The sequence below is a fragment of the Euwallacea similis genome, chromosome 34 (genome assembly GCF_039881205.1).
Source record: "Euwallacea similis isolate ESF13 chromosome 34, ESF131.1, whole genome shotgun sequence".
NCBI lineage: Eukaryota > Metazoa > Arthropoda > Insecta > Coleoptera > Curculionidae > Euwallacea > Euwallacea similis.
In genome coordinates, this window is record NC_089642.1 from 225,695 (window position 1) to 239,899 (window position 14,205).

Sequence of the window (14,205 nt, forward strand, 5' to 3'; positions counted from 1 at the left end):
ATTATCCGATAATGTCTGGGATTCAGTGATTAAAAGGAGTAATTTCACGAAGTTGCTGCAAACTTTTGACAATATGGTGACCGTACTGTTCTGTAGTGGAGCAGAACGACATTTCAACGAGAAAAGTTTGTAACTCTGTAAAAGAATATCTAAATATTTCTTTTTCAAATTATCGTCAACATAATTCCAATTAGCTCTGTTTTTATAAATCTCTATTAATCCAATAAAAGATTAACTAAGCTCCGATAATAAGTAAACTTATCTATCAACTTAATCCTTATTAGACTTTTATTTTAAGTTGGAGTGATAATTTACAATGTGAATTAAATACGCATCTAAGGAATGTCAACATATATGAATCATTTTAATCTTTAGATAGGATTAATAATGCCAATTAAATCCATCATTAGCTGCCCTAAAAATCACTTTCTACTTACACTGACGTTGAAGACTAACATCCTGCTAGCTCCAGTGCACTTATCCTGTCCAAAAAGCTCACAAAAACTCTCACTGGTTAATTTAGAATATTTGTAATCGCCATAGTTTCTGTCTTTGCTCATATTACAGTAACACGAAACGTCCTTTTACTTTTCGCGTTTGCCGACTAACGATCTATCAAAGCTGATGCCCATTATTCGAATGCAATGATTATATTTTAAGCGATTTCGTAACTTTCTCTGCTAAAGTCGAGTTGCACTTTACCATTTTAGTTGTTTTAGCTACAAGAGGAAATGTGTTTTCTGCTAAAAAGCAATTTACTGTGGTATTCGAGCTTTACGTGTAAACTAAAGAGTTTCTTGAATGATTAATTTTCAATTAGGACTCATACCAGTTATAGGATTATTTGAGAATTAGGTAATTGAAATAATTTTGGACGATATTTATATACTTAATAATAATTTATTAAAAAAATCAACTACTAAACAATAATTATTATTTCTTGTCTTAGTAATGTATTATTGAAATAAAACGTTTCAGAACTCCAGAAAACTCAATTAAAAAAAATATCTTTTTACACAACGTCAGCACGCAAATCCAAATCATTCCTTTTTGGTGTGTTTGGCATTTTTCTTTCCACCAAAATTGCCCTTCCTCTTCCTACCTTGCTTCTGTTTTTGCCTTTGCATTGCCATTGCTTCTGAGGTCTTTTGCAGGTACTCCTTCTCTTCATCACCTTCTAGAACTTTCAATTTAAGCTTGTGCTCCCCTGAAATTGACTAAAATCGTCAAAAAGATGTTTTACGTTATTTAAAATTATGATTATTATACCTAAGTCAAACACTGGCTCTTGCAGGGTCTTAAAAAAGTCAACTGCATTGTTCTCCTTGCTAAACCTAATGTAGCCCTCCTGGTCCCCTTTACTGTAGTCTACATAAACCACCTCAAACCCGCTCTCCTCCCCCACTTTTTCCTTAATTTCCTCCCTTGTTACTTGCTGTCCTTCAGGAATACCACTAAAATGCAATATGGCTCCACTGGGGAATTCAATTTTCTGGGCATTCTCTTTTAATATGGCCTGCTTTTTCTCAGCTTGAGCTTTCTTTTTCTCTTCAATTTCCTTCTTTTTATTTGCATAATAGTCAGTCTGCATTTTTTTCACCAGCTCATTGTCTTTGTATTTCAAGTCTTTGAGATCAACAAACTTTTTTGCCAACTCAATGGTTTTAAAGACAATGAAACATGACCCCTTGAATTTGTGGTCTTTTCCTGTTCGACGAATCACTGAATCTATAGGCCCTTGGTCATCCATAAAGTTTATAATATCATTCAATTCTGCATCCAAAGGAAATCCTTTTGCATATGCTGACAGATAGATAATAAAAGAATTAGCTAAGATTGTTGTTTAAGAAATTTGAAACTTACCAGTTCTCTCTCTTAAGGTCTTGATGTGCTGATCATTGTTTTCAGGTAGAGGTTTCTCAGGATTTCGCCTAACTTTGCTTTTATCCTCGTTAATTACAACAATGCAGTCTTCAGACTGTTCTAAAGCTTTCGCAATAATTTTAGGATCCTCCGAGAGTTGTGCCAGGCGTTTAAATTTCAGCATTACTTCCAGGGGCACCCATCCCTCTTCGTTTTCCTTAATTTGGCCCTGTAGGAACTTGTCTCTGGGAAGATTTATGTCCCCAAAGTAGTACTCCATTTGGCGGATTATTTTTTTGTCTAAATCATTGGCCATGATTCGTAATACGTCGTTGAATTACGTTAAGTACACGTTAAATTTTTATGTATTAGTTGTTTTGAATAAAACGAGGAAATAGGGGAACTTGCACGTGCAGCCAAGTCACAAGCAGAAACGGCCGGTACGCGATATTTGTTGACGTTGACATGTGATACGTGTGCTAAAAATTCATTTTTATAGTCGGGGTATTTGTGGGGTGATGACACTTCCAAGTGTTGTAAGAGATAGATTGTATAAAATTCCAATTTTAAGATAGAGACAGGTATAATAATCAGATACCATCAAATGAAAAACTTAACTTGACAGCACACTTACTGTGTCACAAGAAGTGACGTTTACTGAATGTGCCTAACCTAAAATTCCCAAAAGGGGTTCCCATACTTTTATACAATTCTCGTATGATTTCATCATTTTTCACAGATTTTTCATTGGCCCATTAACTACCGTTCCAGTCAAGAGTTCTACCTTAGTGTACCGCAAAATTATAAAACTATGGCTGAATCAGAGAAACTATCAAAGAAGTAAGTAAATTTGTTCAGATTTCCATAGAGACTCAAAATGTTACTGGGAATGTCCTCTTTGAGAAGACATTTTTCGTCAGCGCTAGGAAACATTTCTAAACGGTAATTCTTCCTTGTCCTAATTTTAACTAATTCTATATTACTTTTGTTGCAGCGAATTGAAGAGAAGATTAAAAGCCGAACAAAAGGCCAAAGAGAAACTTGAAAAAGCCGCCGCTGTTCCTCCCGCACCTACCAAAGTTCAAGCCAAAATCGTCGAAGAGGAAATTAGCCCCAATGAGTATTTCAAGCTTAGAACAACAGCTATAGACAACTTGAAGAGCTTGGGAGATGTTCAGCATCCATATCCACACAAGTATCATGTCACCATCTCCTTGGAGGGATTTATTGAAAAGTACTCGTACTTGAAGGATAATGAAGTGTTGGAAAGTGAAATTCTTAGCGTGGCTGGAAGGGTGCATGCCATTAGAGCCTCAGGGGCAAAGCTGATATTTTATGACTTGAGAGGGGAAGGCACAAAGCTGCAGGTGATGGCCACTGCTAAACAGTATGGAAAGGAGGCAGACTTTGAAGATGATGTAGATAAGATCAAGAGAGGTAAAACTTTTTTAATGTAGTGTTTTAGTATGATGCAATTGATAAAGTGATTTACACATTTCATAAAGATTGGAATTCCTTTCTTAATGAAAAGTTTTTTTATTTCTCTTACAGGTGACATCATAGGAGTTAGAGGTGTCCCAACTCGAACCAAAAAAGGGGAACTCTCAGTGATTCCCCTAAAACTAACCTTACTTTCCCCTTGTCTACACATGCTCCCACATCTACATTATGGCCTTAAAGATAAAGAAACTCGATTTAGGCAAAGATATCTTGATCTCATTCTCAATAGTCACATACGTCAAACCTTCCAAACCAGAGCTAAAATCATCACCTACATCCGAAAGTTTTTTGATGAAATGGGTTTTTTGGAAATTGAAACTCCTATGATGCACATGATTGCTGGGGGAGCCACTGCTAAGCCCTTTGTGACTCACCATAATGAGCTCAACATGGATTTGTTTATGCGTATTGCCCCTGAACTGTATCACAAGATGCTTGTAGTAGGAGGGTTTGATAGAGTTTATGAGATTGGAAAGCAATTTAGGAATGAAGGTATTGATTTGACCCATAATCCTGAATTCACTACTTGTGAGTTTTATATGGCTTATGCTGACTATCAGGACTTGATAAATATTACTGAATGTTTGCTGTCAGGGATGGTGCATCATATTCATGGCACTTACAAGGTAAATTTTCTTGAAAAGCTCTTTATTAGTATCTAATTGGAATGTTTAGGTGAAATATCATCCTGATGGGCCTGAAGGGGAAGAATTCGAAATTGATTTCACTCCTCCTTTCAAGCGAATCTCCATGTTGCCTGCTTTAGAAGAAGCATTGAATGTTAAATTACCTCCTGCAACAGACTTCAATTTACCTTCTACTAATAAATTCCTAGATGACCTTTGTATTAAGCATAATGTAGAATGCACACATCCTCGGACAACTGCGAGGCTGCTGGACAAACTAGTCGGCGATTTCATCGAAGAAAAGTGCATCAACCCGACGTTTATTACGGAGCATCCACAGATTATGAGTCCTCTAGCTAAGTGGCATAGGTACTCCCCATAAAATTGTTTTAGAATATATTACGTTTTCTGTGAAATTTAGGTCAATTCCTGGGCTCACAGAACGATTTGAGGCGTTCATAATGAAGAAAGAAATTTGTAATGCCTACACGGAGTTAAATGATCCTATTGAGCAGCGTCGCAGATTCGAGCAACAAGCCGCAGATAAATCGGCAGGAGACGATGAGGCTCAGCTAATTGATGAAACTTTCTGTACGGCTTTGGAATATGGTTTACCCCCCACAGGAGGATGGGGATTGGGCATTGATCGTTTGACCATGTTTTTGACTGACAACAATAACATTAAAGTGAGATTTATGGGATGGTTAAAAGACTAGTCTTGAATATTAATTTTTGCAGGAAGTCTTATTATTCCCGGCAATGAAGCCCGACGACCCCAACAGAAACAGGGACGAAAAGGAAAATGGAGAAGCCGAAAGTAACTGAAATAAGTTTTTTTTATTATTGTGTGTAAGCAATAAACAAGATGTTCACCTAAAATTTCTATCATAGAAAATAAATTAATGATAATAGATGGAAGGCACGAGAGTCCCTTTACCACATATAAGCTGCAGGGGTGGGTATATCACATCTGGGCTATGGACAGTTATAATAGTTCAATGTAATTTTAGTGTGACTCCAGAAGACTTTATTTGCCATTGGTAGTCAGTTCTGTCAAGATCAATTACTTAAATTATGTTCATAATGTCAAAATACAGTGTAATCCATTTATAATGAACTCGCATGTAATGAACTGATTTTCAAGTCCCAAATTAACCATATATAAAATCATAAGTAAAATCCTCGGACAAGATGGACTTGTTTATAATAGACTCTCGCTTATAGCGAACCAAAATTGTTTGTTTTGTCCATCATAACCAAGGTTTATTCGGGAGTTCCCCGGTACGACCGTTTCTGATGCATGTGTAAGCAAAATTTTATTTCAGCTCGCCTTTTACAGTTGGTCTGTGTATATTATCCGGTACTCCTTATTTGTTTTTAAAATTTTTTAAATATGGCTAAAAGTGTAAAACGGGCATTTACGTTACACGAAAAACTGACAATTATAAATGATATTGAGAAAGGATTGTCTCAATCATTTGTGTGTTCAAAAATGGGATTAAAAAAGTCCACAGTGTCAAATATTTGGAAAAATCGTGATAAAATTAAAAATGATTGGAAAACTAATGACCAAAAGAAAAAAATGCGTTTGCCTTTACACTCCCGGGTTGACGAAATATTATTTAAGTGGTTTCAACAAAAAAGAGCGAATAATTTTCCATTCCCCTAATTTCCCAATAAGTGGACCAATGTTACAAATGAAGGCAGAGGAATTTGGAAAAATGATTGGTGATGACTTCAAATGCAACTCTGGATGGCTGGATCGTTTTAAAAAAAGGCATAACATTGTGTTTGGAAAAATATGTGGTGAGTCGGCCTCAATAGATAAAAATATTGCAGATGAGTGGCTGGTTCGTGTTTGGCCTTTGATAAGTAATGATTATACAGAAGAAAACATTTAACGCTGACGAGACAGGGATTTTTTATAAAATATTGCCAAATAAAACACATAAGTTAAAAGGTGAAAGATGTAGTGGAGGAAAAATGTCTAAAGAACGCATCACAGCCATGATTTATGCTAATGCTTCTGGAACCGAGAAACGAAAATTACTCATTATAGGTACGTGAAAAATGTTAACATTTTTATTTTGAGTTATATTAAGAATTTGATTTTCGGTATTTTAGGAAAATTTCAAAATCCTAGGTGTTTTAAAAACATTAATAGTCTTCCCATTGACTATTATTGGAACGACAAGGCATGGATGACGTCGTCAATTTTTACAGATTATTTTAAAAAATGGGACCAAGAACTTCTTAAAGAAAAAAGAAAAATATTATTGTTAGTTAATAACTGTCCAGCCCATCCGGACGTTAAACTGCATATCATAAAACTTTTTTTTCCCACCCAATGTGACGTCAGTTTTACAGCCTATGGACCAAGGTGTAATTTTGAATTTAAAGCAAATTTACAGAAAACAAATGTTGATGAAACTCTTGGAGACTCAGGATAATACTAATATCAAAAGTGTTACTATTTTAGATGCTATAAATTTATTAAGCCTAGCGTAGGATGAAATTTCTACGCAAACTATCAGTAATTGTTTTCGCCATTCCGGCTTATCAAAAACAATATCTTCTAATACGGAATTTGATCCAGAGGATGATATTCCAGTGGCTCAATTAATAAGAAAAAATAGATTTATGAACTCAGTGAATTTTGATGATTTTGTAAATGCTGATAACAATGTTGTTGTAAGAGAACAATTAGCTGATATAGACTTAGTAAATCAAGAATTTCAAGAAGAAACAACCGAAGATATTGAAGATGATGGTACTGAAGGAGAAACTGTTGTTACTACAAAAGAGGCTCTTAATTGTGTACACACTTTACATTTCCTTCAGCAAGAGGACAGCAATGAGTTTTTTTCTAAATTATATAAAATTGAACTGCATTTGCAGAAGATTTACATTAAAAAAATCTCTAATCAAAGGAAAATAACCGATTTCCTTGAGAAATAATTATGAATAATGTAAATTTCTATATATTAAATGTTTTTATAGAATTATCTTAATAAACATTTTTTAAATTTTTGTTCAATTAGGCATTAAAACGCATTTTTTTAAAGGTATGTATGTAATTTGTTTGATTCTTATAAGATAGACACTCGGATATAATGAACTAAATCTCTAGGTCCCCTCAAGTTCATTATAAACGGATTGTACTGTAATTAAATAAGATTTTTGTCTTTTTGATAAGGTCACTAATTCGGTGCTGATTTAATACATTATAAATATCTTTATCTAATTTGCCTTCTACTTGTTTCTTACTCATAGACACATACATCATAATGTCAATAAACTATACAGATTGCAACATATATTCTATATGTTGAAGAGAGATTGTTCAATTTCTCTTTTATTTTGTTTGAAAATAACACTTCACTTAACAAATCAGTCATTTTTGGGGAGAGATTTGTCACTGAAAAGTTAAAATTCAAGACTTTAGCAAAGAGTAAATGTTATTTTCAAATAAAATAAAAAGATAAAGGGACCATGACTTCATTGATCATGTGAATTGTCCTTAGATCATGACTTGCTTTATTACAAAGCAGAAATCAAAGAAGACAACTTGTCACTAAAATAAAAACCCTGCCGACAGTATTAATCAATACGCATTTAATTACATGTAACTGGTAGGAATTTGTAGCAATTTTACTTACATTAACAGTATATATCAAATTTATAAGAATCAACATTTATTACACAAAAAAAGTACCAAGAGTGGTAACAATTTTCTTGAGTTAGTTCCCATTTAACTTGGCACCCACCCACAACTCCATTACAAGTAATATTAATAATACAAGGCATGAGTGATAGAAGAGGTGTTTTGAAATTTCAAGCAAATTCCACAAGCTTAAACTATGTAATATGTGCATTTAATTTAAACCCCCCTTCACACTAGTGTCACACTTTGTTCTCTAATTTCACTGAGGTAAGCACCTTTTGCTGCTAGAGCATATGAAAACATGCCAGCCATAATCATCACGCTGAATCATCCTCTTCTTCTAAAGGCAGAGTTGAATTGTAGTGTTCACCCAATCGGTACAAATGTCTGTGGTAAGTTAAGATTAATTCTGGGCCTTTGAAGTTCTCCCCTTGGACTGTAGGAGGACCAGTGGCTTGGATAACTTTAATAGGACAGCTTAAAACATTTGAAAGAGCTTTCAGTTCCAGTTGCCCTCCCCAGAGTTTGGTTTTCTCAACGTCTTTACAGTAACTTTCAAAAGTCTCCTCACTGACAATTTCAGACTCATCATCTTCATTGTACATGAAAGGCAGGAAATCATCTTTATGTGCCCTCATGAAATTTGCTGCTTTTTTACGTAATTCATTCACTGAATGAGTAGATCTTCTTGATACTTGCAGCTGATGCTTTACTGCTAAATATAGGCAATTGCCATCAGCTGGGATATTGTGTATTTGAAGATTAATTTCTTGAAGAGCTTTTTTAATGGTGTTCATTTCTAATATTCTTGGGCCTTCTTTGTTTCTCTCAGCTTGGTCTAATATCCGTTTCTCCCGTTCCTTGGCCTCAGTATCTTTTTTGTTACGTCGCCTTTGAGCTCTGGATATCTTTATTGGAGCTTTTTCAATCTCCTTATCCTTGATTTCATCATTTGCTTCAGCTTCTTTCAATTTTGGATCCTCTATGTGTATCTCGACCTCCTGGAACTGGCCTAACTCCTGCGAGTGTTTCTCCTCCAATTCCTTTTCCAAATTCGTTATTTCATCGCCGATATCCTTTTTCATCTTTTTATCCCCTTTTGGGATGCTCTTCTTCATTGATTGAATTTTGTTTTGCAATTCCTTCTTTTCGAACCGATGCCGTTTCAGCAGTTCTTCTTTGTCGAAGGGCGCTGGCTCTGCCTGCATTTCGTCCATGATTTTATTCAGAAATAATGGAAACAGAAGCGTGGAAATTTCGGGGTCAGGTTTAAATAAATTTTGTAAACAAGTGGTATGGTAGCGGAAAGTGAGGTTAAAGTTGCTTTTTTAGTCAATCAATCAGTCAAGAAAAAAGAGAAATGGAAAAAGAAAGAGCGCATGTAAATATTGTAGACAATATCCTACCCTAGCCATCCATGGGTTTCGGTGAAAGTTTTAGATGAAGAGCCACGAAAATTTCAATAACTTTGTAATATAAATTGCTGTACACACTTACGAAGCCATTAATTGTATTGAAGTTACTTTGAAGCTGACGTTTAAACTTGTGAAAAAAAGCGAATAATTTGATGTTTTTAATGGTTAGCTGTTCGGAAGTAGTATTTAAACTAGGACGATTACTAACATAATGTAAATATTGCACTAAGATTTACTGAATATCATTATCTACATTGATTACCTATTTTTAAGAGCATGAACAACGCTTCACACCATCTTTAATCAGAATGACAGTTTATTGTCAATTCTGACAAGACAAATTAATGCGCGCGAAGAAATCAAAAAAACTCCAAATTTGTAATTTTTTAAAAATGTTTTTGCCGAGGTTTTTATCTGCCTTTAGTGGCTTTTGTAGCATTTCAATTTCTGAGATGAAACTGTTCCCGTAGAAATTCCACAAGTGAAAATGTATTTTGCAAATACCAAAGAGTTAAATAAAGCAGATCCCTCTGCGGAACTGGAAAAAATCCCTCCTCCGGAAGTACATAGAATGCATTACCGAGGTTGCCTTTTGGGGATTCTAATGGGTGATTGCATGGGATCTGCGTTCAAAGGACAGAAGGGCATAGATTGTAAATTTAAAACAACTATTCAGCAGTATTTCGATTCAATGGAGGTACCAAACAGTGCTAATGTTTGTAAGTACTTAAATTTTAATTTAAAACGTACCTATTAATTACCTCAGGGCCTGTATCATAACAGTACATGTATATATTTCTGTTACTAAGAACTTATATAGGTGTCCGCTTCTGGAGTTCAACTATGAGGACCTCCGTGACCATAAAAAAAATACGAGGCCGGTTAAATCGGGTCTAAGTTGCGCATTTTGAAGTTCAAGAATATGCCGTTTTAAAGCATCCCTGTGGCTTTCGGAGTTATTCAAAAGAAAACTGAAATTTTGGGAAAGCGCTTTTACTTTTTCTTCAGGTTATTTGGCGAAATAATTTAAAATTATTGATATTTTGTCACTGCAACTTTCCTCTTCTACAACGTTATAATGTTATATTTGAAATCCGACGTTTTGGTTTTCGCCAGCCATCATCAATCTTATTTTTTTTACGGACGCCATCTTCGATTGTCATATTTTTTAATTCAGTTTTTCTTCTGATTATCACGATGTATGACGTATTAAGATTCAATCCTGCAATTTAGTGCAAATCTCGAAAATCCTGTTTTTGCAAAAAGTCTCTTGGAAATAACAGAATAAGATGCAAATAAACAAAGAAAATTATAAGAGGTGCGCGAAGGGTTCCCCCTCAAATTCCAAGCACAGCTCCAGGCGTCCCCTAAAATTCCATATTTTTCTTAAAAACCTTCCTCTTCCTTATTTTGGTCCTTAAAGTTGTGACGATCTTCCTTCTCAGCTCATTAATATCGGTGGGTATAAATGTATCACTGAGGTCTTTGATAATTCTTCATAAATAATAGGCGAATGGAGAAAAATCTGGTGATTATGCCGGCCAACGTGTGCCTCTATTGTTTAAAATGACTCTGTCAGGAAATATTTCAAATAAATAATGAGCCCTTTATGCTTAAAATCTAAACTGTGCAACTTTGCCCCTATATAACCGACCTCGTATTTATTATGGTTATCGAGCTAGTAATGTTTGATCTCCGAAAACGAACACCTTGTATATAGCAAATGTTTCTGCAAAGTGGTTCTCCCCTAAATTTTTTCAAAATTTTTCAAATTAATTTGATTATTTTATCACGAAATATGTCCACAATTTTCTATTTTTAAGCATATAGAACAGCCGTTTACGACTTGTGGTTTACGCGTAGTGGACTCAGCTTTACTAGTTTAAATACTTTATATTAATAATATCAAAATTAATGTAATACTGTCGATATACCGCGCGTTTCAGAATAGTACGTCAATAATTCAGAGGGTAAATTTGTGGATGATTTTAAAAATAAAAGTTCATATGAACATTCTTGAGGTGTTAAACTAGCGAATACCTCGAAAACGGTCAAGTTTTGAGGCTTCTTACAAGTATACCTTTTTTGTCTAGAATTTTAAACAGAATAATATTATATTTTTAATTAACGGGGCTACTGAAGCCGCATAGAAAGGCATTCGAACCGTTTTAACTAGCCAAGACGGTTTCAAGTGGTGGCCCCTATAAGCGATAATTAAACCGACAGTCCTAGACGTCCGAAAGCCCCCGTACACCAAATTTCAGTACCACAGGTCAAAAGGTTTTTGTCTGAAAACAATTTAGACTTTTTGGGAATTCCCAATTTCAGCAAAAAAGTAGGCCTGAAGGCCGATCATAAACCGGGACAACCATGCCGAAATGGTTTACAACCTGGAATTCCCAAGAGGTCCTTTACCTTTATTGTTGGCCGGAATTTAATTTAAGACCCATCCGGTGTTTGCAAGATGTTGGAAGTCGGATAGCAAAATGAAAGGCCGACAAAGGTTCCCAGATTGTGTGGATCTAATAAACTCATTAGACGCATCTACAATGCGGCAAGGAAGAGATTGGGTTGACCGTCAATTGGGGCATTGCCTTTTCATCCTCCCTTGTCGGCTGAGACGGTTCCGTCCCCCCAGAGAGATGAAGCCGAACCAATGGGAGTAAAAGAACCACGAGAAATTTTCCATCAGGAACTCAACAAAGAGTCTCCGTCAAGCTGTCATCAAGAACGGACACACAAGGACTTTCAACACAACTTGAAACTAAGTTCCACTCTAGCAAACACTAGATACTCTAGTTATGAAGGAAATATATTTAATAAAGCAAATCAACAGTGCTTCTCGGTTTGGCAAAAACGAGAGTGGTCTTTCGGTAAACTCAGAACCAACCATGGAAGCAGGTATCACTAACTTGCATCAGTGTCTCGGAGAGGTTGAATAGCAACCATCCGCGACAGTTTTGAAGATGTGGAAAAAAATAAAAAATAAACCTTAACACCCTGTATCTTTGTTAATATTAGTTTTCGGAATATAATTGCGCTGGATTTTAATATTTTGACGTCAGGAATCTGCGGTTTTTCTTCGTCTCATTGCTTTTGGGACGCCCTGTACATATCACGAGACATGGTTCACTAAAGACATCCAGCGAAAAACGTTCAGAACTTTTTACTTCATCTAATGTTACATTTACAAATGTGAGAGGAGAGGGGTGAACTTTGCAGGAACACCCGGTATATGCTATTTAGTCGATATTTACCTGAAAGTTAACGGCTTCGAGTGATTTTATGATGATGATTTGTTCTAGGTCCATTGAAGATCTACTCAGATAAAACAGCCACGACCCTCGTTGTTCTCAAATACCTTCTCGACAGGCCGGACCCACCAACCACAGAGTCCATGCGATATTTTGCTATCCTGCTAGTAGATGAATATTTCAAAGGGTATCACAGGGGATACGGCCAAAATGCCGCATCAATTTTTCAAACTCTCAGGAATATAAAGTTCAGCAATATTCTACTGCCTGCCCGGGTTCAGCCTCAAAACCGTGAATCTGCTGGATATGGCAGCGCCGTGCGCGTTGCCCCAATAGCTTTATTCAAGTATTTTGACTCTGACACAATGCTAGACTTTGTGTCCAACACCTCAAAAGTTACACACCACAATCGTGTAGCAGTTCATGCAGCAATGCTCCAATGTCTCGCCATTAGACGAGCGGTCATGTATCCCGAACCTCTTGATGTTACTGCATTTTGCAAGTACTTGCAGAACGAAATCAAGACGATCGAGTCCAATAAACTTTACCCGTGAGTAAGTTAAGTAATTGTTCATTTGACTTTACTCAGTCTTGTGTTATTGAAGAAGTGAATTTGAAGCACCTTTATTCTCCAAACTGATAAAGATGGAATGTCTGTTGCGTAGGGATCACATGGATGTTCCAGACCATGAAGTTATCGAAATCCTTGGAAATGGCATTGAAGCCCATGAATCTGTGATCACAGCTATTTATTGCTTTCTCAGGACTTTGGATCCCGTTTATGGAATCAACGTAAGGTCTTAAAAAATAGTATACATGTTACCGTCAAAACCCGATTTCAGTCAAAACTAGATTTAACTAAAAATCTTAGTTAAAAGTGGATATTTACTTTATAACGGTTTTATCTGGTTAAAACTAGTTTTAACTGGTAGATTATTTGAAATTTTCGGAATATGCACAAAAGTGTCTCATGAATTTTTATGTAACTATTAAACATATTATGTAATGTGCCCTTATGGTACGCCTTTGTAGACCGCCATTCTTGATAATATGCTTGACAATCACTCAATTCTTGCGTCCATTATTTTCCGGTTAGGGATGTTTTTAGTTAGGGAAATTCCGGCATTAACCTGAACTAACCTTCTTAGGAAATTCTAGTTTCGACTAGGAAATTCTAGAATTGTACGAGGTTGATGGTTAATACTAGTTTTTCCTAATTACATCGAGTTTTGAAGGTAACATACACATAAATTAGAATTTTCGATGTTCCAGACTTACTATCCAGTGAGGAGAGCCATACAATACGCAGTCTCCTTAGGAGGTGAATCGGATGCTATCGCCTCAATGGCAGGTGCCCTTTCAGGGGCACATTTCGGCGAATCGCATATCAATATGTGTTCTGTGCAACACTGTGAGGCTTATCAGGATATACAACATTGGGCTGACAAACTAGTGCAACATAGATTCCTATACCGCGATATTCTTTGAGCTACCATATGCGACATTTTAACGATCGAAGGAATAGATTTGTAAGTAAAATTTTCACTATTATTAGCTGTATAGAACGACGTAGTTTTTTAGTTATAAACCCATCGATACTTCATTATTTTTATATTTGAATATTAACACATTATTTGTAAACATTTATCATCCATATAAGTTCTGTTATTTCGCTGTCATATTCAAATTTCGGGATGTAATTGACTTAAAGCAAATAATGTACTAAAACAAACTTAATTTGTGAAGTTGAAACCATCACAAACATGTACAGGGTGGTTTAAATTTGAGGCAGCAAAAAGGATCCGAAGTGGTTCCAGAAATTTTCAAAATTTCTCTTATTTATAGTGTTTGGTGAGACCTCATTAGGTGCCTCGAATTCGGAC

The 14,205-nt window shown here is 35.7% G+C and overlaps 4 protein-coding genes across 5 annotated transcripts in view; 2 read left to right on the plus strand and 2 right to left on the minus strand.

The window, feature by feature from the left end:
- LysRS (Lysyl-tRNA synthetase) overlaps positions 1–4,881 on the plus strand; it is an 81,471-nt gene extending 76,590 nt beyond the window's left edge. Inside the window, exons 2-7 of one of the 2 annotated variants that reach the window (XM_066404435.1) lie at positions 2,603–2,703; positions 2,858–3,300; positions 3,415–3,989; positions 4,039–4,358; positions 4,411–4,675; positions 4,728–4,881. In XM_066404435.1, coding sequence (XP_066260532.1) covers positions 2,675–2,703; positions 2,858–3,300; positions 3,415–3,989; positions 4,039–4,358; positions 4,411–4,675; positions 4,728–4,814 — 1,719 coding nt within the window. In that variant the 5' untranslated portion in view covers positions 2,603–2,674 and the 3' untranslated portion in view covers positions 4,815–4,881. Of the gene's footprint in view, positions 1–2,602; positions 2,806–2,857; positions 3,301–3,414; positions 3,990–4,038; positions 4,359–4,410; positions 4,676–4,727 lie in introns of those variants that run through there. The other variant, XM_066404434.1, reaches the window with a different exon arrangement.
- Positions 881–2,295, minus strand: La (La autoantigen-like). Its single transcript, XM_066404431.1, has 3 exons — positions 1,864–2,295; positions 1,270–1,803; positions 881–1,207 (listed from the first exon to the last, which is right to left on the minus strand). The coding sequence occupies exons 1-3, from the start codon at positions 2,177–2,179 to the stop codon at positions 1,041–1,043; spliced, it is 1,017 nt and encodes a 338-aa protein (XP_066260528.1). The 5' UTR covers positions 2,180–2,295; the 3' UTR covers positions 881–1,040.
- Positions 4,882–7,582: 2,701 nt separating the features above from the next.
- LOC136418390 (deubiquitinase OTUD6B) lies at positions 7,583–8,977 on the minus strand. Its single transcript, XM_066404437.1, has one exon. It carries the CDS (start codon positions 8,868–8,870, stop codon positions 7,971–7,973), a length of 900 nt encoding a protein of 299 aa, XP_066260534.1. The 5' UTR covers positions 8,871–8,977; the 3' UTR covers positions 7,583–7,970.
- Positions 8,978–9,430: 453 nt separating this feature from the next.
- On the plus strand, positions 9,431–13,823 carry LOC136418379 (ADP-ribosylhydrolase ARH3-like). Its single transcript, XM_066404423.1, has 4 exons — positions 9,431–9,787; positions 12,374–12,872; positions 12,928–13,114; positions 13,595–13,823. Exons 1-4 carry the CDS (start codon positions 9,556–9,558, stop codon positions 13,808–13,810), a joined length of 1,134 nt encoding a protein of 377 aa, XP_066260520.1. The 5' UTR covers positions 9,431–9,555; the 3' UTR covers positions 13,811–13,823.
- Positions 13,824–14,205: the final 382 nt, after the last annotated feature.